The sequence below is a fragment of the Typopeltis vanoorti genome, chromosome 23, assembly GCF_054136105.1.
Source record: "Typopeltis vanoorti isolate ZY-2024b chromosome 23, IOZ_Tvanoo_1.0, whole genome shotgun sequence".
Lineage (NCBI taxonomy): Eukaryota > Metazoa > Arthropoda > Arachnida > Uropygi > Thelyphonidae > Typopeltis > Typopeltis vanoorti.
In genome coordinates, this window is record NC_143571.1 from 83,563,411 (window position 1) to 83,590,028 (window position 26,618).

The 26,618-nt window shown below is 33.3% G+C and overlaps 1 protein-coding gene across 1 annotated transcript in view; it reads left to right on the top strand.

Moving 5' to 3' along the window:
• Positions 1–3,114: 3,114 nt before the first annotated feature.
• LOC150094041 (protein turtle-like) overlaps positions 3,115–26,618 on the top strand; it is a 138,016-nt gene continuing 114,512 nt past the window's right edge. The window contains exons 1-2 of the mRNA XM_090412941.1: positions 3,115–3,154; positions 14,866–15,201. Coding sequence (XP_090269067.1) covers positions 3,115–3,154; positions 14,866–15,201 — 376 coding nt within the window. The remainder of the gene's footprint in view (positions 3,155–14,865; positions 15,202–26,618) is intronic.

Below are 26,618 nucleotides of genomic sequence, written 5' to 3' on the forward strand. Positions count from 1 at the left end.
CATCTTGCATGCAATTCATGAAAATTTAAACAGTTTTTCGTGATTCTGACATGATGTAAAAATAAAAACACAAATAAGCAAAGTTGAAATGGTTCAATCATTTTAACGAGTGTTAGCCATTTCTGTGTGGGAAACTGCATATTAAATATTCTGTGACCACAGGACGAGATAAAATTATCTTGATTTTGTTTTCTTAGTTCAAGTCCTAGGAGTGAGGCAGGAGATTACTAACACTCCCTTGACAGGGTTATCTGGGTTCAGAACGAAATAATAGAATTATTCACTTTTAGAAAATAAGGGATTCTCTTCCTGCTAGCCTGATAACACAAATAACAAGAATAACACAACGATGTCTTATCTCATGACTTTATTTAAATCGGTACTGACACTTAAACAAATTAAATCGACTTTAGAATATAATAAACATGGATCTTTACGCTGCTCGCAGAGAGATAATTCAGTTTTGGTAATTGCTGAAAAGTTGTAGGATATCCAGACCATAGTTTCTAAATATGTACTAGGATAAACACTTTCCCATTTATCTTGCTGAAGTCTATGTTCCTTATTCAACTTCCTCTTTCGTGGAAGTTGAATAAGTGTGATGACACCTGCTTGGATGTCATCAGTCTGTGTTTCCTTTTGGTCTTCCTCCCCTTTTTTATGCTTATGATACATGTTAAACCTCTTCGTGTCTATCTCTCATTTTCCGCCCTCTCTACATAGCCATAGTACTCAAGGTTCAACTTTCTTTCCACTCTAGTAGTTCTCGTTTCCATCACACTTTTGATATTATCTAAAACATCACAGATTCTCTATTAGAAATCCAAATCAATTCATTTTAGTCTTTTCGTTTGTTCAATTTGCAGAAGACAGCATCAATAGAACAGACGAAATAACAGAATAATACCATCTTTTATATTCTCAAGGACCTAGACTCGATAATACAGTACTTAAAATAACAAACGCAAAATCATTATCTTCTACTATTTTCAGGATTTTCATAATATTTTGGCGGCTAACTTTCATTGTATCGCCTACATAATATGATATATATGTCTAGAAACTTTCGTGCACGGTCCCTAACACTAACGTTTCATATGTTTAACCGTTTTTAGCTATATGATTTAGACATGGTACCAATATGATTTAGACATGCAAATGTTTGTTGGTACGATTGTAAAAACAATATAACTGTCGATCTATGAGAATTGCTAGTGTGTGTATGACTGATTTTTCTATTAAATATTCAACTGGATCATATATAGTCCTCATACGTCAGACATCATAAAAATGAACGTTTTGTATATTTCATAAACGTCTGTTTATATTCTTTACCTAAGATAAAAAGTATGTTCTAAAATACTTCCTGTCGGTGCAAACAAACAACTATTGAAAATATCCACAGTTTGAGAGAGTAGAAAACTAAGAGAGCGTCGATCCTTTAACATGATGCTTTTGGGTCTCTATAATGTTATCAAAGGAGCTGAAATATGAGTCAAGTCAGAAACTCCCTTAGGCTGAAAGAGAAAATGATCATATGAATATTACAGGCGAAAAGCGATTCTATGACGAGACTTCATTTTGATGAAGTTTTCTAAATGAAATTGGTTTAATAAGCAATTAAACCAATACATGTTTTAAACTAACACCATTCATTCATACCCTCCAGCTAAGTTTTCGACCATCTTTAAATTAAAAAAATCATCTAACGCTTCTTATTTTCCAGAGGACCTTTAGCCTTTTTTTTATTTTTTTTTATTTAGTTGACACCTGATATCCACCTTCAGTTCATGGGGTGAGTATGAAGATATCTGAGAGAGAATGGTGGACAATAACTTGATTCAAAAACCTAAGTATTATCGTCGTCACACACAGTGCGAGTTCAGCAGTCGACTTTTCTGAGTTTTCCGGTTAAAACTTGAGTTTCGGTAGAAATAAACAAGCCTATTGCTTGCGTAAAAGTTCGACCCACTCAGAAATTGGCTGAGAAAATTCCAAGAAATTGTTTCTCTAAATCGACAATTAGAATATCGACATTATAAGGGTCTTTCTTCCAGTGATCTAACATTTTGGAACCAGAAACCTTGCCGGTAAACTATATCTTTAAATTAAGATGTTAAAGTTATTTTAATTACCTAATTCTGAAATATTAAAATTGATTTCTTTATCGATATTTATTGGAGGTGGTTCCTTTTCAAAAGTTCAGAAGACGAGTATTGATTTTTTTCTTTTAAACGGTCAACTTTAGCTTTGTAAAAATTCTCTCTCTCTCTCTCTCTCTCTCTCTCTGTATATAGTTTATTTTTGCATTAAAAGATGAATGCGAAGTAAGAGAATATCACGTTATTGATCTAAACAGAACATGTGTTACTACCGTTACTTTACTTATTTGTATACCTGAAGAGGTTCATAAAAATTCAAATGTTTGATCTCTAAAGCTGAGTATCGGAGTTTTGTTTCTGATGTTATTTATATTCTGTATAGATCACATTATCAAATTTATCATTACATTATCACATTACCCATATCAAAATTGGAGATGTTAATCTTAGCTCTTTAATCTTTACTTTATTTGGATTGTATTATATTCTTAAATAAATCTAGTACAAATCTGTAGGATTCCCTAATTAAACTGAATGAAGATTGACACGTTGGCACAAAAATCAGCAGAAAAAAAGTCCGACAGTGAAAAATATATATATGGGCATTGAAAATATGAACTGCATCCTGAATGGAAAACCTTTAGAACAAATAAAGCTTTTGAACTATTTCACACAATTTTAAGTGACGGTGGAATATTAAATATGTAAATAGATGCAAAGTTGGTATGGTTAGGACCCACAACAACACTGTATGGACAGTGCTCGGACTAATTTTAACTAATGGATCTGACCATAGTAGCAGAAATGAAACATTTATCAAAGACTAGAACATTTGAAGTATCAAACATATGAGAAAAAATATAGGGTAATTAACATAAATTAATATTTTACAATCAGTGTAAAAATGATATTAAATGAAGGTATCAGAAAGGAACTTGACATTTTCAGCATTCAGAAATGTATAAGTAGAGCTAATCTACGGTTGTACAATAACTAAGAGAATGTGAGGAAAATGGTTAGCAAAACACCGGTGTTTCGTGCTAGGATGACAGGTAAAACATCCACAAGGGAATGGTATATAGACATTTAATGTACAGATATTAAATAATGATGCAGTTAGAAATGATTTATAAGGCCGAAATGTAAGCTCTGACAATATTAGTGTGTTTTGACAGAATAAACAGTTTAATGCGGAGGAAAATTGTCGTCTATAAGGAGTCAGTATACTATAATATAAATATTTTATGTAGTGCTACCGTAGCGTCCTGAACATATCAGAAACTGACCATCAATGTTGGAATTACGGCCGAAGTGACTTAAAGCTATGAAGCAGCATATTTATGTCTGCTAAGTGGGTGTGTTCTCCAACAGGTTGGTGCGGATTTTGAAATAATAATAATAATATTTTTGTCAGGTAGAATCCTGCCAATTTAATCTAAGATTACATAACTCAACTGTAGATGAAAAAAACTGTTATAAAGGGTTCTTCTGTTGGTGGATTCGAACCTAGTTCAAACCCAACGTTAATATTCAGGACTTCACTACAGAGGCGCCCTCAGGAGGAGTTTCGTGTATGCAGACTGTCTAGGAGGAATTTGCCAAATTTTAGCAGTGGCTCATTAGTGATTTTTTTGTCTAATGATATTCACTTTGTCTAATAATCACGTTGTCTAATCTAGTCATCAATTTGTCTAATAATTGGACAAAGTGATGACCATCGTCCAAAACACCGACTATTAAAGAAGAGAGTAAAATGTTTTACATGGTGAGAGTTCGAACAATATTTGCAAGCTAAACGAAGAGGAATATGAAACATTTCTGCGATATTAATATGAACGGATATTTTTATATTTATAAAAGAAATAAATTGCTCTGCAGAGTGAAAAACAATCTATGTCACATTTAAAATTCTGAGTATATAATTCTGAGCTTTTCCTATTCACGAATGAAGCTCTAAATTTGTTCCTCTACATTCAACGGGGCATGACGTACATGGATTCCAATCTCCAGTTATCCTTGATATCCAACATGATATCCGACTAAACTTACGTGAAATAGTATTACTATTTCACATATATTTGATGGATCAATGGATCTAAATACAATTTTATATTCGTAACAAGGAAATTAGGACATCCGAATTAATTAGACATATTCTCTCCTCTGCAGGTTGATGCATGAATATTGAAAATTGTACCTTAATCTTTCTTTCTTGTTTAGTTTTGTTACTTATGTTCTATGTTACCATCTTTAGTTTGACACTTTCATTAAAATTGTCAAAATAGCTGAATGTTTTACTTGTTCTGTAGGTTTCTTATCTGTACAATTTTAATGTATGCACATATTTACAAACGATGGATACTGATTACATATAATGATTATGCATCATTTACTTTTTAATAGCCTAGTCTTTAGATAAACAGTTATCTAATCCTTCTTTAATGAAACCTGGTTCATTGCTAGTATATCGAAGGCTGTTCCTCATAATTTAAACTCCTTCCCTTAAAAATAAACTCTTCATAGTCTGTCTCCTTCTTTTCTTCGTAGACTTTTTATTATAGTCTTCAGGAGTAGGGGGCTCAGTCATGCGAACAAAATCCTGCTATCTGTGTTATATATTTCCTTGAATTAACTTGCAAACTTCAATTAAGTTTCATCTCATTCTTCTGTCAGTTCAGTGCAACAAATCACAGCTGAGCAACGGATTCTTGTAGCTGTCGCTTTAAAATCCCTAAAAGGTACTTAGCGAATCTTTCTCTCTGAATACTTTCGATTCTCTCAACATTCATTTAAAATCTGGATGACTGACGTTGCGAACTGTAATCCAATATTGGACTAAGTGTTTTGACTAGGTTACGAGAAGAATGTCATGAACTGTTGTTTATATGACAAAAAGCACTGTAACGAAAATAACATTTCGCTTCAAGTTGTTCTCTATAATTTCCGCTGTTTATATTCCATCAAATGCACACAAACATAGGAGAAGGAGGCAAAATTGCACAGATTCAATAATCATTCCAATGACTGAGGGAATATAAACACTAAATGCTCTGTAAAGTCAAAGCAATTAACTAGGACCCATAAGCAAGATTTCCTTTTTTAGCAGAAACAAACAACGTTTTGCAAACATTTACATTTCTAGCTTAAGATGCTTTTCAAGATAATGTTATAGTTTGATTCATAGATTATTTCAATTCGTATGCATATTATATATTTGCAAGGACATTTGCAATCAACTCGTATCCCTAGGATTAGAGATAAGAATGTTACTTAGAAAATAATTAAGTGTTATTATTCCCACAGGAAGCTTTTATTATTCCCATTCGTATCATTACTCTTATAACCAGTATACTTAATTCAAGTGGATGTCACTTATTAGAACTGCACTAATTTTGCACTCATTTTATCTTCATTTATCCACCAGCTGATGCTTGCTTTAGGAAACCGCAGTTCGAACATCAGTTACAGTAAATTACTGTTCCATTTCTTATTCTTATCCAGTTCTTGTTTTGAAATACAAAAGTCAGTTTGCTGCTTTTATCTACTCGCTGGCCAGCATTTTATAATCCATATCTAATTGTTTGGGTTCATATACGGGTTGCGTTTGCTTGGTGGAGAGAGAGAGAGAGAGAGAGAATCCACATTTCTGGGAGAGTAGTTGACTCAACTTGACATGCTTGACATGGTCTAGATATTTTTTCGTTTTCAGCAGAATCTAAACGAAATCTTTTCAAGTGATGCCGAATATTAAATATAATTGTTTATCCTACAAGGACATAACAAACTAAGGTGTTTATTTCAGATGATTGTTATGTATATGCTAAAACCCAAACACCGCCTAACACTTCTGATTTTACAATAGAAACGGCAAACATCTCCCAAAGTGAGAACTAAAGATATATTTGTGAGAGATGAAACCGAAATCCTCTAAGAAAATACCTGAATTTGACAATTTTTATAGGATTTTAGAAAAGATAATACTTATTTATTAGGAGACAAAATTTGTTATGCAAAAAAAGATAACTAATTTATGACCATTTCAAATTATTCCTTTTGCATACATATAGCTAGTTATTAGATGACAGATGATTTTTATTGTCCGGTGAAGACCCCTATCCTGCTTATCAAAAGCCAGAATCAGATTGAAAGAAAAAAAAATGTCATGTTTGGCAGCTCAGTTGTTTTCAACAGTGCTTTTTGGTTGGAAAGACACGAGTTCGAATTCTGTTTAAATGTCCTTAAAAAGTAAAATTTTAAGGACATTTTAATTGAAGGTGAGTTACCTAGTCTCATGTGTGCGTGGAGAGTTTTTTCTTCACTTGTGTGTCGCATCCTGCAAAATAAGCAAACGTCCGAGAAGAACACATCATTTAAGTGAATAACACTGACCTCCTATCCTCGTCTATTTAAACTATTTAATTCTTTCTCACTCTTTCTATTAATGTACTATTCCCAATAAAAGGAGAATGAACAACAAAAACAACTCACCCACGAAAGGTTAAAATTTAAGAAATAAGCTATTAATCGAGAGGAATCATCGAATGCATGAGAGATGATTTTCCTCCAACGGTGATCTCCGCACAATTCATTGGAAGCCTGAAGTGGTTCGAAAACTGCTATTTTGTTTTCCAGAGCTTGAAATCGAGAATGCCTAAATAAAGTTTCTCCAAAACTTTATTTGTGATGTTCTTCATTGTTTTGTTAATTTTAATGTTGCTTTTAGCTGCTGTGTATTTGTTTGCTATGGTGATAAGAAAAGCATTATTATTGTAGGCATAGCTGTTGGTCATCTTTGTAAAATATTACCTAAAAAATCCAATGCGATATTTTTAGGCTTCCTTCAGTGCAAAGATCTTTTCTTCGAAAAACATACATACATACATACATACATTAGAGAGAGAGAGAGAGAGAGAGAGAGAGAGAGAGGCAATTTTTCCTACGGCTATTCTGTTTTCAAGGTTCAAAGTACCATTACCGAGTAAAATAAAAACGAACTTCCCTGAAACATTTTCCTTTGTAGAAACCTGATGGGGAAATTTTCGTACTTGTTTGACTCATCAAACCCCCTTTTGCGCCAAGCTCCAAATGGAACAAAGCAAAATCCATTTAAACTAATTCAAAGTTTCTTTCTCATTTTCGTATTTTTGAGAATCGTTTCGGTATTACTCTTAATAAAAATAGGCATGAAAGACAATATGAAAACTCACTGTATTCCCAGAGAAGTGTTCAAGTGTCCACAGAATACAGTTATTATGATATCCAGATATTTTGAATGTATAAGGGGCCATTTCTTTTCAAATATTTGGAGATAATTCAGAAGCCTCGATTCCTCTTTCATTGTAATGACTTGTTATTGGTGTGATCATGTCGTACAGTCCTTCAAGACAATGTCCTTCAGTTGTAGGAAATAAGATATTATAAACTTAATGTATATCATAAATAATTTAAGGTATTATAAAGTAATCCCTTAAGTTATTTATGATTATTCTTTCCTATTTTTTTCTGTTTTTAATCTCCAAGGCAATTATTTGAACATGCATTAAAACTGTGTTGAAAATGCGCTAATTGTATTTATTTTCTTCTATTTACATAGAATTAGTGAGCACTGGAACACTGTGGTTGTCTGGTTAGGTCATGGTCATTTATTCGTAATTACTGATATTATCCTCAAACAAATATTAAGATCAAGAGCGCCATCTGTAAAACTTTTCTACTATTCAATTATTCAATTGAACTTAGGCTTAGGCTAGTGAAGTTAGGTGACTAAATCGAAAGTGAAATAAATGAGCAATAATTGGAAAGTTCCTCCTGATTGGCACAAATTAGCGATGCTTTAGACAAAAAAAACTTTAAAGAAACAAAATGAAATTTTTTTTTTTTTTGTATTTCTTTGAAAATATGATTTATCTGAAAAACACCTTTTAGGATTTTATATATATATATACACACAGTTTATAATTAATAGCTGAGAATTTTTTTTGTATAGAATTTAAGATTTATTTTCAGACTGGTCGTCTACTCCTTTCAAAGAATAAAAGTCGTAAAAGAATTTATTTTATATATTAATATATAAATTACACATTAGTGTACATTTATATAAATTATATCAATGAGAGCCAGACCCGAGAATGATACCAAGGTTGCACTAATGACAACTTCATTTATTTCTTACATACAAATAAAAAATGCGACATTATTATTAAATTCTCGCTTACTCAAAGATATAGAAAGATTTTGCCCTTCAATAGAAATCAAATTATACTTTCCAAAAATGTTTATATATTTTTAATCATTTATCCAAGTGGAAGAAAACAAAGCTTGCACGGGAAGTATCTTCATGAAACCTCAATAAAAGTTTCAGCTTAACTTTGATCCCTTTTACTGATGAAGAAAGCATTCACATTGCTCCTATTTACGGTTTGACATCATAAAATAATCTCTTTAATAAATTACACAAAGATGTGTGAAGATGCGTTGCATACCATGTTCGATGTTCCAGCAGTTGTTCGTAGTTAGCATTGAAGTTCAATTCTTTAGCAAAGCATTGATCATGCGCTGCGTTTTATGTTATACCTGAGAATCAGGAACTAGGTGTCAGAGGGTGGAGTAAGTCTCTTTAAAAATCAATAACTCGGCAACCGAAGCTCATATTAATCGAATAGCATTTGATGGTGTAGTGGTGAACTAGCAAGATTTGAATGTCTCCCACTTAAAAAAGAAAACGCAGAAAACACAAATTTGTATTTAATATTTCCTGAAATCGCAAAGCTGTTGTATATTTAAAAGTACCTATTCCAAGGAGGAACAATTAGTCAATACTAGTTCAGGAAATTCCAGAGCGAGGTAACTTCCTGATGCAACTCCCTAAATTGCCACAAAAAATGAACTGAAGCATAAACATATCAATGTTGCGCCATACTGAGTCAAAGCAGTGTCGCATTTTTAAATACAGTACACAAAAACGGACACCATTTGAGGCTTTCTGTACTTGCAAAATATCTTTCTGTTGGTGATGTCATTCTTTTTCCAATCTCTGACACTGAAAGATAAGGATTCAGTTGATCGTGAACTGAATTTGCGTAAGGTACTATATTTGATGCATTCTGCAGAGTACTCGTATTATCTGAATTACAGACAGTATACGTTCCGAAACATTCATACGATTGTAAAGAAATAAACAAAATCCAAAAAAGGGTAGAGATATTATAGGGCTTATGCTATACTATACTCGTTGAGTGCTTTTAGTAGCTACAGTAGTTAGGAATCAAGTGATTCTCCTTCATGGAGTCTTTTTTAAAATAATTAATCTTACGATTCTTCATGTACATTGTCTGATTACATCCAGTATTATTAAACTTTCCTATTTTTTTTCTGTTATCCTTTATTTTTATTATACAGTATATAGAGAGTTGGGTATGAACAGTGAATCACGTGAAAATATTAGAAGGGTCAATGATTTACAGAATATATATATGCTCTCCGCCTGATTGGTTGAGTGGCTAGCGTAATCTGCCCTCCAGCCCATAGGCTGCGAGTTCAAATCTTGCCATGGACAGGGATATATCTGATACACTCTCCCAAGATGGACTGGACCGCCCTGAGAGATATTGACCGGACCTCTATATATATGGGAAAGGCCTTCAACGAACAATGGTGATTCTACAGGCTAAATATCAACCTCATCATATACATACTAAGCGCCGTTTTCATTTCCTCAAAGGGACCATACGGAAATTTATGATTCTCTTAATTTCTGGAAGTACATATGCTATCCAACGTCCATGACGATGACAATTGGATGCATTTATGGCTGCAAGCTAGACAAAAGTTCTGCAAGTAACTACAGCCATCTCGTTTCCTAATTCTAGTTTATATTAATTAATTATATGCCTTATCAGGGCTTTGCTCAATTTTTTTCTAAATGTAAAACTAATTGTTCATCTCTGAGGAAATATCCTACTTTATCCCAGCAAAAAGAACTGGGAAAAAATTTTTGTACGTAGGATTAGAATTGCAGCCTCAATGGAAAGAACTAAGTGGATGAGTTTAACTAGTAGATCAGCCTGGCTTCATCATTATTACATGAATTTAAATTTAACAAAAAAGCAATGAATTCTTAACTAGCAGCTTGCTATATTTGTTATTTATTAAGCGCAGAATTCTAAATGGTCAACTAAGCCATTTAACACGTAGGCTGTTCGGGAGATCAGTCAGGTTGTTCCTGCGGGATGTTCAACTAAACTCCTCGCTTAAAATAAATCTTTCCCAGGAGGAAGAGTTAAAATCCTTCCATCTACCTCTCAATGAATATTGATGAGTTCGTATTAGAGCGTTCGCCAGCTGATATACGAACCTCACCTCTCTATGTGATTATGCGTGCATTTCCGAAAACAGGAGTTCATTAAAGGACTCGAAGTCGCGTGCTCCGAATATCCATGATTCTTCTACTGAGCATTTCTAATGTAGGAAATCGGAAAGAATTAAAAAAAATTGCAGAATCTTAAATAAATTTAATACATTCTATATAAAGAGGTATATTTAACAAATTTTCCTAAAATAAATTTGAAACATTAATTATTTCTAATAGTGATCGATTAAATTTTGAATAAATTTATAATCCATAATAAAATTTAGAATGTTATATTTAAAGAAAATGTTTATTTACATAATAATTATATATTAATTAAATCATATAATGGATTCAATTAGATTCTCCCGTGTGATGGCCAGGATAAGAATAGCCCCAAGTAGCTCATGCATGTCGTACGAGGCGACTAAAATGGGTACCCTGGGAGAGTAGTGGATGGCAATGCTGTAGCCAATGAAGTTCTAACTGAGGCTCAGCTATTGCTGTTACTCTCTTGCCATGATCAGAGCGTTATGTAGCTCAATAACACTTTATCCTTCCACTGTCCTCTACAGATAACGGGGAAGATGAAAAGCATTCTTGCTTAGCCCTTTTAAGCCAGTCCTTTTAAGGATTCAAATAGCATAAATATGCTTTAAACAGTTAACGGTATAATTTATACGGTAAACATTATAAATTATATTATTTCTTTGTTTATAAGATCTGTAAATTTTAGTTGAAAATCTACCCCATCCAAAATCACTCGGATGACAAAATTGCTCTATCCCTTCCCATCTTTCTCGTGTACTAAATTTTCCATTTTTTGTACTACAAGCCTGGAAAACTTCAACAATACCTCTTACTATTTCCTTTAATTCTATTTTGATCTCCAACCATCTTGAATGAGGAACAGATAACCTTGGAACTTCTGTGTTAGTACAAGTAAGTCTTTTCTTATGTCTTTCAGAACTATTTACAGCTACGCTGGCTTTCGATAATTCCCGTCTTTACAGACATGATGAGATTTTGATCCCTTGGATAACGTTAACTTTCAGTCCTTTTATGCTATGAACTCATCCCATGTATTGTTTTTCCCCAGTAGCCAAGGAACTATATTTTCTCTTTTGTTCAAGAGCAATTCAGTGATTTCTGTCACATGTTAAATGACTTTTAGTTTTGTTGTGTGAGTGTAGTGTATACTAAAATATCATTTTTTTTTGTCAGTTAGAATAATTTATAACATATAAATTATTCTAACTTATCCGATTTGGACGGAAAAATAAAATGGCTTGACAAAATGTATTAATTACTATCATACTAATCCGATTCCATTTAGCCAAGATCGCTAATACCCGGATAAATCGAAAAGCCTTGGTCAATATTTTGTTCTGTTCAACTCTCGTATCACATGCATGCGTTAGAGTACTACGCGCTAATGGATTTTCTTGTGCTATTAATAGTCCTTAACGCTTGCGTTAAGTTTTGCATCCTCACTCACCGGGTTTGAAGTGTATAATGATTGTAAAACTTTAAAACAGAATACGTTTCTTGGAACAGAAATTATTCCTTAAGGATTACGGAAGTATTTTAGTACAAATATTAGTACAGTATGGCGGAACAAGCGCGATATAATGTGGAAATTCTTCTCTAGAGAGAGAGAGAGAGAAAAAAAAAAGAGAGAGAGAGAGAGAGAGAGAATACATTGACATTTTTTTCCAAACGATTTTAGGCTTCCAATAAGCAACGTGAAGGTAATCCAAGAGATACTTCTACCACTTAAAGACGTTCCATGCTCGCAGTGGAATCTGGACCAGTAGACCAGTATAGATGGTAATTTCAGGAAAAATTAGGAAAGGCTTGTGATTTATATAATGATAAATTAGTAGAAATTTTGTGATCTGAAATGCCTCACGTATATTTCAATTACAAATAGATAGTATTTTTTGAAAGGTAGAAAAATAATTCTTTCGTGTGGTTATGAATAAGTCAAGCTCCTCTGATTGGTTAAAAAAATAACAATAAAAAAAAAACTCTTGCGAGGTTCCCGCACTTTGTAAGTTCAATGATTGATGTTAAGCTGCTTCTTAGATGTAAGGTGAAGTGTTCATCGTTTGGGCTCTGAGACGCGGTAGAATTTCGATCGGTTTAAAAATATGCCTCAACAATAAGCTAAAGGAGGCCAATATTGATCTGCTTGGTGCAACCATATCTGAAATGGCAGGAAATTTGCGTGAGTGCGTGTGCATTAGCCTAGCATGAAAGGGCAAAACCGGTGTAAGAGGCATGGTTAATTGTATAATTCCTGGACCTTCAGGGTACTATCAACGCCACATTTTCTTTTCCCAAACGTAAGAGACAAGAATGTTGGACTTGGATGTTAAATTTGTCCTTCTTTCTAACGCTGCTGTTTCAAATATTACTCAAGAAAATAAATACCCGCAAGTGAATTAGAATAACTTCATTTAACAACCAAAAATGCAAGTTATACATATCAGCACTTTCATTTGCGATTCGTTTAGGAATCAGTATAGTTTGATTATGGTCACGTAAAGGGAGTAGGTTATTATTATTATTTTTAAGCTGAATTGGTTAATCAGTTTTGAGCTTCAATGAAATTTTGTCCTTATTCAGAATATGTGTTATTTTTCTTCGGAGTTCGTCATCTATTCTCCAAAAGCTTGTTTTAAACATTTAATTTTTTACCACATGCGTGCTTGCGTGTTAATAACAAAGTCGAAGCTGTTAAACCATAATCAAAAAACTGTATGAATTGTTTTTGTTATAAGCATTCCCTGTTAATGTGTTTAATGTCACATTAACTGTCCAAATAATAAGTACGACAGACATGAACAACAACGAGAAAATAGTTGCGTGTTTAACACTTAGTTGGCTTTTTGCCCATTATTTATTGTCATGGCAACTAACTTTCGTTTCACAACTTAACGTCTGTGTTCTGTGTTTTAAACACGCCATGTTTTTATAGTTTTAGATTTCATCCGGTCGGAAGCAGTTTCATGGTAGCTTAATTTCCTGACGAGACGAAAGGATTGCAATAAAACTAGCCGAAACTTACATATTATGCATAATAACTCCCTTACTCGTGAAACCACAAATAGTATAACGTAAAGAACTTGGTAAAATGGCGCCGACCTCATTTGCGTAAAAGCTGATGATTGCCCTTTTCTAGTATAAAAGTTTTACTGTTTCTTTATTGTTCCAACATGAAGTTGAGGTAAAATGTTACAATACCCTATTAGAAATTTAATTCACTGAATTTTATTTTAAAATTTTATTTATAAAAACAATTATAATGTGTGCAAACACCCTTTCTTTGCATTTTAGACTTTAGAAGAATATAGGGATTTTTTTAATCCTCTGACGTAAAATATCAAAATATACATGAAACGGTATGCTTATGTTTTTCCATATTAGAGTATACATCTCTAGCACAGTCGCAAGGATCACAAGATAGGCCCTTCTCTCAATAAAACCAAGGTTCAAATACCACTTGAGATCTCAGGACCCTCCTCTTTTGGCTTCATAAATGAAGACGAGCTATTATTATTATTATTATTATTATTATTAGTAGTAGTAGTAGTAGTAGTAACCTTCCACCAGAAGATTTATGTCCATGGTAACAGAAATGAATTCCATCAAATAAGTCGACTTGTGTATATACGCACTCGACGCGTCCAAAATATATTTTGTATTTATTTTTTTCATATATATATATATATATATATATCGACAAGTTTATTAACACCAAATTAGATAACCATTATACTTATATTATAATTAGAATGCCTTCTCTGGAAGTCAATATCATTACATCCTTTCTCTTACAAGTGTGAAACTTCTCCTGACCTTCCCAAATCCTTTCATTCGTCAACATTTTCTAACTCCTGTCCATTCAAATTATATCTTACTGATGTTATCTTCTTCCATAAAATGGATATATTTGAGTTTTTTCTCATCAAATTTTAAACTCCAACTACCCCACCTGCTTAACTATATTGTAAGATTATCACGTATAGAACTTAAGTCATCCGAACAATTTATAACTGTAGCCAGCTTCACATTAGCAAAGACAGAGAGTCTTTTCTTGATATTTTAACCCTAGATCATTTATGAACATGTGTTCAAAAAGTGTCCTAACACCGAAAAAATATTTTTAAAGTATAGATTTCAATTAATAATAATTCTGTTAGCCAATAAAATGTTAATTAATAAGTAGCCAACTGTTGACAATTTAACTGCAGCTCTATTCCAATTTATAAGCCTAGATAATCACTTTTCTCTAACTTGAGTAGTTACATGAAATAGTTTCAGAATGTTTACAACTTCTTTTGTATGTATGTTTATGTGTGTCTATACTGTTCAAAAGATTAATCCACCGTATTTCTTTTTTCCCTTTAGCATCGATACTTTACACAGCTGTGGTTCGCGGGAAAGTAGCCTTGCCCTGTGACATATCACCTCCTTCTGCAGACGACGGTGTGGCTTTAATTTTGTGGTACAAAGACGAGGCTCCGTCACCTATTTACACGTTAGATGCACGAAGAGGAACAGTGGAGCAAGCGAGACAATCAGCGGTGTCAACTTTAGACAACCGAGCCTATTTCAATATGATCAACCGCCCAGCTTTCTTACAGTTAGATCCAGTACAAGAAGAGGATGCTGGGGAGTACAGGTGTCGGGTAGATTTTCATAAAGCAAGGACAGTAAATACAGTGATCACTCTGAAAGTTATAGGTAAGTAAACTGGATAAAAAATATTTTATGAAGATAAAAATTTCTTATTTTTATCTTCATAACTTTCTGACATCTTTTTTGCACACTGTTGCTCATAATGAGAGCGAAATACAATTGGGAAATTTATTTACTGTGAAAATAGATCATTACGTCCAGCGCGGGTGGTACAGGACATTCACTCGTCAAATGGACGGCGAGATATGGTAGTAAGGGAAAAAAAAAGAGAGTGGATGCATTGTCTCGCGGGTGTAAGAAAATGAAGAAGAAGTAACGGAACAGTGACAAGTTGAGTAGGATAGAGAGCACTTAAGATTGTTCACTTTTCCTTTCTTTACTGCCATAAATACATCAAAGAGGACTCGCAGTGAAGATAAACCGAACGCTCTTAAGAAAACTTTTCTTTGTGTCGAACCATCTTACAAAGGAATGTTTGCTTCATCGCAGACACAGTTCACTTCACAGTAATAAATACTCTTTCCTTCTGTTTCAGTTGTTAAGAACGGTACACGAAACAAAGAAGAATGGAATAAAATCAATTAATTTTTTTCACGTTGTTAATTGCTTAGAAAAATTTATTAAGCATTCTCTCGGATGCTATTCCAAGGTCAAATTATACTTGTATGAGTTTGGATGTACCCTGAATGAAAGAAAGAAATTCTCGTAAAGGTGATAAGCAAACTGTAAGTCGAAGTCTTCCAGAGAATACATTAAGATTTTAATTGTAGTGAGTAGAAAAATGCATTATAAAACAAAAATAGTTGAAGTGTGTTTCAACTAGCACGAACTAGTATAGTTTAAGAACAACAACTTGAATTTCTATCCGATTCGGTGATTGAATTAAAACCTTTTTTTTGACTAAGGCGACAAGTTTCTTTCAATCACGACAGCTGTTTTATCCGTTAAAATAACTTTGCATCAAGTTCATTAAATAACATTGCATTCCCATCTTTCTTACTACTTAAAAAAGCAAGTCTATTTAATTACATTTTTCAGCATGAAAGAAAGAGGTAAATCTTCAAAATGTCAAACTTCCAGCAACAGGGACTCTTTCTGCTAGAAAATGCAATTACGTCTTTCTCATTAAAGTGCATATTGTGTTTGTTTTTGTTACTCCAGAGAATACATTATTTTGTTACATGTAATATATTTGAGTTCGACTACGAGAAACTCATGAAGAGTATATATTTTAATATATTTAACTTATTTTGTTATTGCTAATTATATGTATAAATAAATCCTCAAGTGTTCATTGTCCATGCAACTTCATAGTATATCAAATTTCATGTACAAATAGACTTGGAAATAGCACCCCACGGCTCTCCAGCTAGAGGGTGATGGTTCAAATCCCATCATACAAGGATGTTTGGAGTGTTTTTAAATGTTAAATGATTCTCATTAACATATAAACTCTACCATACATATTGCAGACCTCATGTATCTTTAAAAATTAGTATGTTATTTGTAGAATAGAGTTACCGATTTTTGTAGCCCTTAGCTTACCCACAGTATTAAAGTGCTATAGCAGTCTTAAAGTTCTCTTAAAGATATGGTATTAATGTCCGATGGAAATGGCATTTTTATTTGTCAAAAATATATTCAGCTCTTCGCAAAAATTTTGTAGTACGTTTTCAAATTCAATTAAAGTTTCATTCTTTTAAATTGTAAAACCAGTTTGCGCCATGTGTGGAAAGAATACATGAGAAGAGAATGGCTAAATACGCATTCAAGATGAAGCCTGATGGAAAGCAACCCAGAGGTAGACCGTGCATACGTTGGGAGAATAATATCAAAAAACACTTTGATGAGATGGGAATTCCGAACTGGAACGAAAAACCCAATACAAAAAGGAATGCAAGAAGATGGTGCATGCAACTAAGAACTTAAGAGGTTCAAATAGCTTAAGAAGAAGAAGAATTTTCGGAATGTAGTGATGGTTTCATTTTGAAGGTTGAAGGATGAAATATTAGATATCACTGAACTGTTTAACCAACTTGCTTATCATCGTCTTATTTTATTCCCTCTACCTCCATTCTCTGGAACAGCCTTCCTCACGAAGTGTTCCGAAGGCTACAAACTTACAATTCTCGAAGAAAATAATATACACAGATTTATTCTCCTTTCCCGTCGTCACCTGTACCCCGCACCGCATAGTACTCATGCGCTATATGTTCTTCTACCTCTCGTGTGTGGGACTAGTCTGTTATCCATTCCCGATATTTATTTATTCAAATGTTATTTCAAGCATATATTTTCTCTCAATCAGGCATTGTCTTGTTATTCACCCTGGTGCTTTACTTACCGTCTTAAAACCTCGTGCAGATGGCAGACAAAAAGGGAGGAAGAGCACACACCTATTAATTTAGTTTCTATTAACGGTATCGTATTACGTGAGTACTTTTGCCTTTGGGAAACAACTACATTGGACAAGTTAAAGGGTCATTCCCCTAATGATGAAAAGATTCAAAAGAACTTTGCGACATGACATGTTTAAATAGAATGATCGATTTTTGCATTGTTCCTACAGATGTGTTCCTAAATTACAGGAGTCTCTTTCTTCGTAGAACGAAAATTTGACTAACAGGTCTACCATTTTGTTCTTGGATGTTTTAAAATTATTATCCTGAATCAATTGCCCTAAGCACAACTACCTGCTCCTTATAGGCAAAGCTTGAAAGTACATACGGTATCTCTAAGAAGAAAAGGTTTTTGAAGACTATTGAGTTTACAGTTAAGTGAATGAAATTCACTTGCCTAATGATGACTTCTAGGACTGGACTATTTGTCACATATTGTAGGGTCTTTGACTCATTTTTTTGGCTATTTGGAATATTGTCTCTTGTCAGTTGAAGACTTACATGTTCGTAGAATGAATGGAGCAGATTCATTTGTAATACTTCAGGAAGTCAGAAATAGCAATTATATGACGACTATATCGTATTAGTCACTTTTAACGTTTTTCAATATATAGATCACTTGTTAAATAAAGAAAAAATGAAGTGTGTCGGTGTTGCCGAAGACAGAGAATTGCTTTGAATGGTGATTCAATTTTAAATGTATTTCATTAAAATCATATTAATCATAGTTGAGTACGTCGTCTGTTATTCGCAACAGGAAACAATGGAAAGTAACTCTGTTTGTATTATTTCATTTAATTAATGCTGGATTGCTACTTGTGATAGAGCTGATAGACAATTCTGCAGTCAGAGATCACGACCATCATTACGTCTGACGTTACTTCATAGCATCATGGAGCAGACTTCCGAATTTCAACAGTTTCTGTTTTTTCTCTTGCAAATTCATTATTTATTTGTAACTTTCATAATTAAGAGTATCACGAATTGTTTTCTTTTTTGTTTTGTGGTTAACATTAAACTGTTTATACGAATGCTAAAGTAATTTCGGGGACAAATTGGAAAAATTAAGTTTTGGTCTTCATTAATTTTTATGAGAGTTAGCTTCCATGACAGCTACCATCGACAACAAAGAATGCATCCACTCGAAATGAAAAGACTCTAATCATCTTCTTATTAGCAATGCAAGAAATCTGATTATATCGTAGTTTGTAATGCGTTTTGAAGCGAAAGTAAATAAGTCAGTTTAATTATCATGTAAATATTACAAAATAAGGATTATTTTATTCTTTCTTGCATTCTTCCTCTTTACCGCGACTGTTCATCTTCAGAAATACTTGATAGGATATCGCGTAAACTCCAAAGGGACGTAAGCCTGATAAACAGGAGATAATTCATCTGTTCCCATGCGTATCTACAGAAAGTATTTGAAGGTTTTTTCCCCGCGCATCTTATATCCGTCTCATTTTTCGTGAAGCCGAACGGGTATTCCACATCCTATCAACACTGTTACCCCCCTTCACGGTCCTTTTGTCTCTAAGATTCATGAGTGAAGTCTCGTATTGTATTTGTTGCCTCAGGTGGTTATTAATTCGAGGCGTAAATGAAAGAAAACAAAAAAAAAACTTAATTATATTAAGATGAAGTGGAGCGAAAAATTAAAACTTGGTTACTTGAGTTAATTTTAAAAGACGTAATCAAACTTCGATTTCTTATTCAATTTTTTTGTGTATTATCAAAAATTACATTGCCTGTGGGTCTGGAAGCAGTGATAGTAACTAATTTGTGTTGATTGAATTAGATAATGAAGAGGAAGATTGAACTCAAACAATAGTGGGTGGTTTTTGTCCTGATTAAAAGGAGTTCATTGCACACATCGAAGATTAATTGCAAAAATAGCCCATTGTGTGGAAGTAAACTATTAATAATTATGTTCCACGTATATTGAGAAATTAAATACGTGAAAAATGACTTCCATACAGAAAAATTACCTTCAATAATAAATTATTTCAATTAGAATACTTTTCTAATTATTCAGTGTGTGTTCTTTTAATGTTTGAACAGAATATAATACCCTCGTTATGCACAAATGTATAAATCGACTCTGTGTGTGTGTGTGTGAGTGAATGTGTGTGTGTGTGTGTGTGTATGTGTGTGTGTGTGTGTTGATCTAATTGGCAAATAACGAACAGAATGCATTTCTAAAGGCTGATCTATATTCATCATCATCATAGATACTTAATTATATTTTAATCTTTGCCGATTTTCCATCTAGAAGATTCTGAAAGCAATGACTATAAAATTTATTACCCTTTTCCTAGAGCGAAATCATTTATTCTTTTTTCCCTCCCATTTGATCATATCTTACCTAGAAATTATTGATGTCCATCGGGAACTCCATTATCATTATTACTATCTCCTATTTTTTTAAATAATTGAGTTCTTCTAATTAAACAACCTGATTTACACCCTTATGGAGTGTTACATGTGTCACAGGAGAATAATTTAGTAGCACTATTGTTTATTTTAGTATTGCTGTGACCATTTTTAATTCGTAAATTTCTAGTAAAGCTAGTCATAATTTGAACGTAGTCATTTTTCATATTTTGGTACAAATAATCCTGTCAAATTCGAATATATACGACCAGATTAATGACCGTATATAAATCATAAAATTGATGCACGTGCATTCTCCTTAAAAATTAAATAAAAAATAAAATGGACATTACGCCTTTAGTCGAAAACATTAAGTCTTCAGACTGCTTCATGTGTACATATGATGCACTTGACTCATTACTAAGAATAGACGTTGAAGCTTTTGGAAATTTCAGTGAAGAAGATAACAAGAGGAAAGATTTCTGTCCACTTTTCGGGTTTTTAAACACAGTTAATATTTTTCTTAGAACGTAGGGAAGAATCAATCATTATCATTCAGATATAGGTGATTATTCTGTCATTTTGTTTCTTTATCTGTAATGTGAACGTCATCGTAATAGATTTTGCCATAACCATGAGCATTTCAGTAACTAACTGCGAGTCAACATATAATAACTATATATATATATATATATATATATATATATGCTTACTTGGGAAATGGATTAAAACCAGAGATTTAAAATAGTTTGGTATCTTTAATATATATTATACCCAAGGTAAAAATTTTTCTACATCTATCTCTCATCCTGAGATTTTTATTTAATAAGGTCAAAGCACCTTATGGTAACTTGATTTGATAAAAGCTTTGTATTACTTAACCTTGGTATTTCTAAGCCTGGCTCCCACTGATGAGACCTCAATAAAGGTCGAAACCGGCCTGGGTAGTGGCCCCTTGGCGTTCATGCATAGCATCATACATCTCCTCAAGGAGATGTGCTTTGCATTTAGGGTAAATATTAAGAATAGTGATCAGAGATTATTCCACCTTTACCACGAGTTGTCTAAGACTTGCACTACTTTGCGGGTCGCCCAGACTTGCACTGCTTGCAGGCGCAAACTTGACTTATTTGTCTGTTTGCTTACTTGGGAAATGGATTTAAACTAGGTTTAAAATAGCTTGGTATCTTTAACATATATTATACCAAAGGTAAAAAACTTTCTACACACACACACACACATATATATATATATATATATAAAAAGATAAGCCGAAATTTGAAACGTTTTTATGTCACTGTTTTTTGTCTTACCGGCTTACCAGTCCGGAACTCGGGGGATGGGCGCCGTAGGCGCCAGGGTGGGGGAGGATCCGCCCTAGTATATATATATATATTATTATAACTATAAATAAACACAACTATATATTTCATAATAAGTATAACTAAATATAACTATACATTTTATGATAACAATATATAATAACTATTTTATAACCATTATATATTTGTCTTATCTGAGCATAGATACGCAAATACTCCAATAATAGGTCCTTATTGAATAAATAACTTTAAATAGATATCTTCATAGTATCCTCTAACGTATATGGATAGTAATTTTAAAGGAAATGGACAGTTATTACAGAAATAAATGATGGGTGGCCCCTTCAATGGTTAGTTTTCTTTACTGAGATGTAAACATTTATTATCGCATAAACACTTTCTTATTAAGTCCTTTTAGTGCTGGAACTAGAGATAAGAATAAACAAGAAGAAAAAATCCTCAATGATGATAAAGCAATTTTGCTTTTTGTAGTGGTAGCACTGACGACAAAAAAAAAAAAAAAAATCCTCTTTTTTACCACCAGAAATATCATTTCATAATTCCTGAGTCAAGAGCCATTCCTAATTCAAGCGATATTTCAGTCTTTCAATTATAATTCATAATTCAAGAGTCATTCTTTTTGATACTGTTGTTTTTTTAATAATTGTCTCAAGAACAGCGATGATTCTTGAGTTCCAGGTGTTGTTATTGGATACCTGACAAGTAAACTTTAGTCGCATTCCTTATTCATAGTAATCGCTATAGAAACTGAAGAGAATACAAAATAATAATTGGATTTGAATTTTTTTTTTAATTTCTCCAAAAAGATTTTAGGAAATAATGTTTTCGGAGGGAGCCTCCGTATCTCAGTCGGTACAGACGAAGCCCTTTTGTCAGAAAGGTCTGGGTTCGATTCCCGTCTCTGACGTGAGGAATCTTTGTGATCTTTTTTGACTAAAGGTGAGTTAGTCGGTCTCATACGGAGGTAGAGGGCTTTTTTCCCGGAATCTCGGGTGTTTCGTCCCTCAAAACAGACAAACCGGCCAGTAGAACACACGCAATTTACAGACAAGAATATTTGGAGGCATAGGGATAACCGCCTTATCCTCGCATTACGGTTCCGAAATCCAATGATACTTGGAAGGCTATGGGCGCTTAAGTCCCTGTTAAAGCCACTGATGAGTGGATGGAATGTTTTCGAAACGTAAGTTCTCATTATTGAACCTAGATCATCAACAGATCTGTAAGAATGGAAACATCACATAGCAAACTATCAATACAAGGTTCGGGAGCCATCATACTTTTGGCAAGAGTTTCCCGTAAAAACCGAAATTAAAGTCCAAATTTAGATCCTATTTTTAACTAAACGCGAATGATAGATATGGCTGCCTGTGTAGCACGATTTGTCTACCCAGAGCATTTGTTTCTATTCTTCCAGAGGTCACTGACGATAGGAAATATTAAAGTGGATTTTGTTGAACTGTGGGCTGCAGATAATGTGAAAAGTGAGGGGGTATAACTCTTTGATGAGAGACGGTAGTCTTATAATCTATTATATTGGAATTTAGAGTTACATCTGCTCATGGTCATTTTTAAGCACATCATCGGAGATGTTAGTCACATCTCTTTTAGGTACTACGATTCCTATTCGTCAATTTCATTGAGCTGCTGAATCGTTTCTGCTGCCTCGGTTGGCCAAGTTGATATGGGGAGTATATCCTCCTCTTTTTTTTTTTTTTTTACTTTTTTTACGATATACAGGCTTTGGGTGCGAATCTCAATGCGTCATAGATACGAGAATACCTTTAGGTGGTAGACACTTTTCTTGGCTTGGCATGGCATGTGATAGAAAGTGACAAACTACCTTTCTTATTGAAGTTCTAAGGAATTGCCCGAAAAACAGTATACCATGTTTTTGAAAAGAATATTTTCTCGGGATTATCTCTTAAGCCTACTCAAGTTATTAATCTGCTATCAATTTATAATGTTTTCTGGAGATTTTCACGAAACAAAGGAATGAATTCAAACCATGGGACATTTACTGAAGAAGAGAATTAATACTAATTATCTTCTGTTTGATCTCTCCCTCTCTCTCTCTCTCTGTTTCTCTCTGTGGCGCTCTTTCTTTCTTTCTCTTTGTGCAGTTCACATCACTGTGCACTTTCAGACTAGTGTCTAAGTAGAATACAATGTAGGAAAATATGAAAGAAATTACTCTGATGGACACTTGGCAGACAAAGTTAAAAATACATCCTATTTAACTCTATTCCTTATTATACCGCATTGCAGCTTTCAACGTAAATCAGTAACAGACTCACAGTGGGCTAACTTTGTTTCTGAAATAAAGCCTAATATATAAAATGATCATTCGGATAATTCTTTCGACTGTTTCATTAAAAACAGATATAGAAGAGAAAATCCTCTAATTACTAGCGCAACCTCCTCGCAAGAGTAGAAAAGAAACCAGCGTAATTGTAATTTGTTCATGCTTTTTTGTAATTAGTATGCTTAGATGCTCCAATAAACAGGATTCTTATCTTGGTGTGTGGAAGGTATAATTAACTGTTTCCTCTCTTTCTTAGAGCCCATCTCCCACCTCCAGCCCTCAGCGGTTTCATTGATTTGCGAGCCTAACACAGTGTGCATGAAGATAATTAACGCCTCTGGAAAGAAATTCTGCCTTTAATTGAAAAACATTCATCTTCGATATACATTATTACTCCAATAATAACCTGATATAATGGGCATATAATACGATTTCACACACTCAAATAATACACGTGTAAATATTAAGGAATGAAAACATGTAAGGAATGAAAAAATCAGTTGAGGAAATTTTACTTTTTTATTGATACCTTTTTTTTTTTCATTTTATGATGTTACTCTTATTACGCCAAATCTGTGGCCAGTTACCTTGATATTACAGTACGTACAGAGACATGATGTATGCGGAAGAGAGATGGTGGGCTGTGTATTCTTCTATTATTACAACTTCTTGATTTGAGAAAACATTTTGAATTCACTAGTTCTTCATGGAGACTGAGAATGAATTCGGATATTTCTGTAGTATAGGTACTTAACAGGTATTTAAATTCACGACCTGCTACGTAACCTTGACTTTCGTAACGATACGTTTAAGAGAAAGTGGTTAATCCTATGTCTATATATATTTTTTTTGTATATAAATTACGTGTGTTCTCCTGGTCGGTTTGCCTGTTGGAACGAAAAACCCAGTTTCGAAAAAAAAAAAAAAAACCGTAACCTACGGTTTCTTCGAAACCGACTAAACTACGAAGGTTCTATGGCTAATGCAAATTGTGAAAATCATTATTATTTAGTAATTAGAAAAAAAGATGAATATAAATAGATTTTAGATTTCATTGACAGATTTTACAAATATATAGCTTTTACCTGTACTACTGCATGTTTTCGCCATTTCAAATCATATTCATTCATATTCTGAATTCTTTAAAATTATATTATTCCTACACTCATCAGTTTGAATTATTGTGCACACATCACAATGCACGTTATTCGCTTTCTACAGGAACAATTCATGCAGAGAGTTAAAATTACATGTGTTGTGAACAGCTTGAAAACTATCACAATTATAGAAAATTTGTCGATCCACACGCATCTACTAATTGAAAATGTTTTATCATAAATATCTCCATTCTTCTACAGTGGTGTGATATTAGAAATGGTGATATAAGTGAATTATAAACCATACTGCAAATGAAACAGTTTTATAGATGCATTGAAATGGTACTTAATCTCTTTAAAACAGTCATCCCTAAAAGTTATTGTACTGAAGTCAACAATGCTGTAGTCTTTCACAATTTGCGTTAAACTTGGGCTTTTCTTCAGTCTACATCACATTTTTCAGTGAAATAATCAGCTATTTCTCCTTTTATGATGCGTGTCGGTTTTTGAAAGAGACAAAAGGCATTCTTAATCCGACTTGAATAACCCTTTTACAGTCATTTCAATCAAATGTAGAAATGGAACAAAATTTAAAAGTGAACCATCTAAATGATGCAATTACATAAATTGGTCAGATAACTGTGTATAAACTACTAATTGAATGTTGAATGTGTAATCTCGAAGTTATCTATACCGAGCATAAAAAAAGAACATTTACTAGTCATCTCCAGTTGCATATGTTTCTGTGAGTTCTAAGAGACCTTATCTGTAATGTGCACTTACCTATGATTTATTATATGTAATGTAATCTTTTCAAATATTTGGACTAGCTTTGATTGAAAATCTGGGACGCCACAGGTTTTGGAAATGAATCTTATTAACATCTTTAAGACAAAAAGAAGAATCAAGGCTTTGCACATGATTAACTGATCCAAAAATTATACTGGCTTAGTTTCTATAGTTAGACGCTATGGTTTGAAAGTTAATTACAAACGAATATAGTGATAAATCAATTAAAAATAAATGCCTTTATCAGCTAGGAGGAAATACTTAGCATCGGAATGATTTCTGGTATGCTGGTTCACTCATACATAGCATAACATAACGTGGCATAAAAAATCCGTAAAATTATCGCACGACAAAATATTGACAAAGAGAAGAAAACAAAATAACAACAACAAAAAAACTTTCCCTTAAAAATCATTTAAAATGTATGTGAAAATATCAGATTATATGAACATGTAATACAATTAGACAAAGTGAAAGGTGAAACTGCAAATCAAAATATTTTCCTTTATGGAAAATAAATTCTAAAATATCTCCAGAAATTAATTTTTAAGTGTTCTACTGTATCTATAAGAGATATTCCTGAAGCATACGGCTCGACCCCACGCGCCCACACACATGCATACACGCAAATATATGTTATTAGCAGAGCATCAAAGGCTGATTTTAAAGATTTAGTATTGTATGAACGAACTGCAAAAGAAAGTTTTTAAAAAATTAAGAAACAATATTAGAAATATGCTATAAGAGTTTTCATCACTGAAGATTATGACATGACAAAAAGCCATATTCACAGACTTGCTCAAGGCAGGGTAATACGATTACTATATATATCTATGTCCATGGGATTCTAATCTGTAGCTTATTGATTTCAGAGGGAGAAAGTTAACCACGCGGCGAAACAGGCTGGCAAAAGTCATAATAATAATTATGCTAAATGTGCCTCATTGTTTCTCGTCTCAATCTGGTAAGTTTGCATTCTTTTTCAAAACTACATTCCAGTAAGCACGCCAGGAAATTACTGTTTATTTATTTATTTTATTATTGATCGACTAACAACGAATAGCACGAACAACAAGTAGATCAGATTCACCGCAGTAATTTGTTAATGCTTTTAAAATTGTCGTGCTCAAGTTTCCAATAAACGCCCCGATTATTA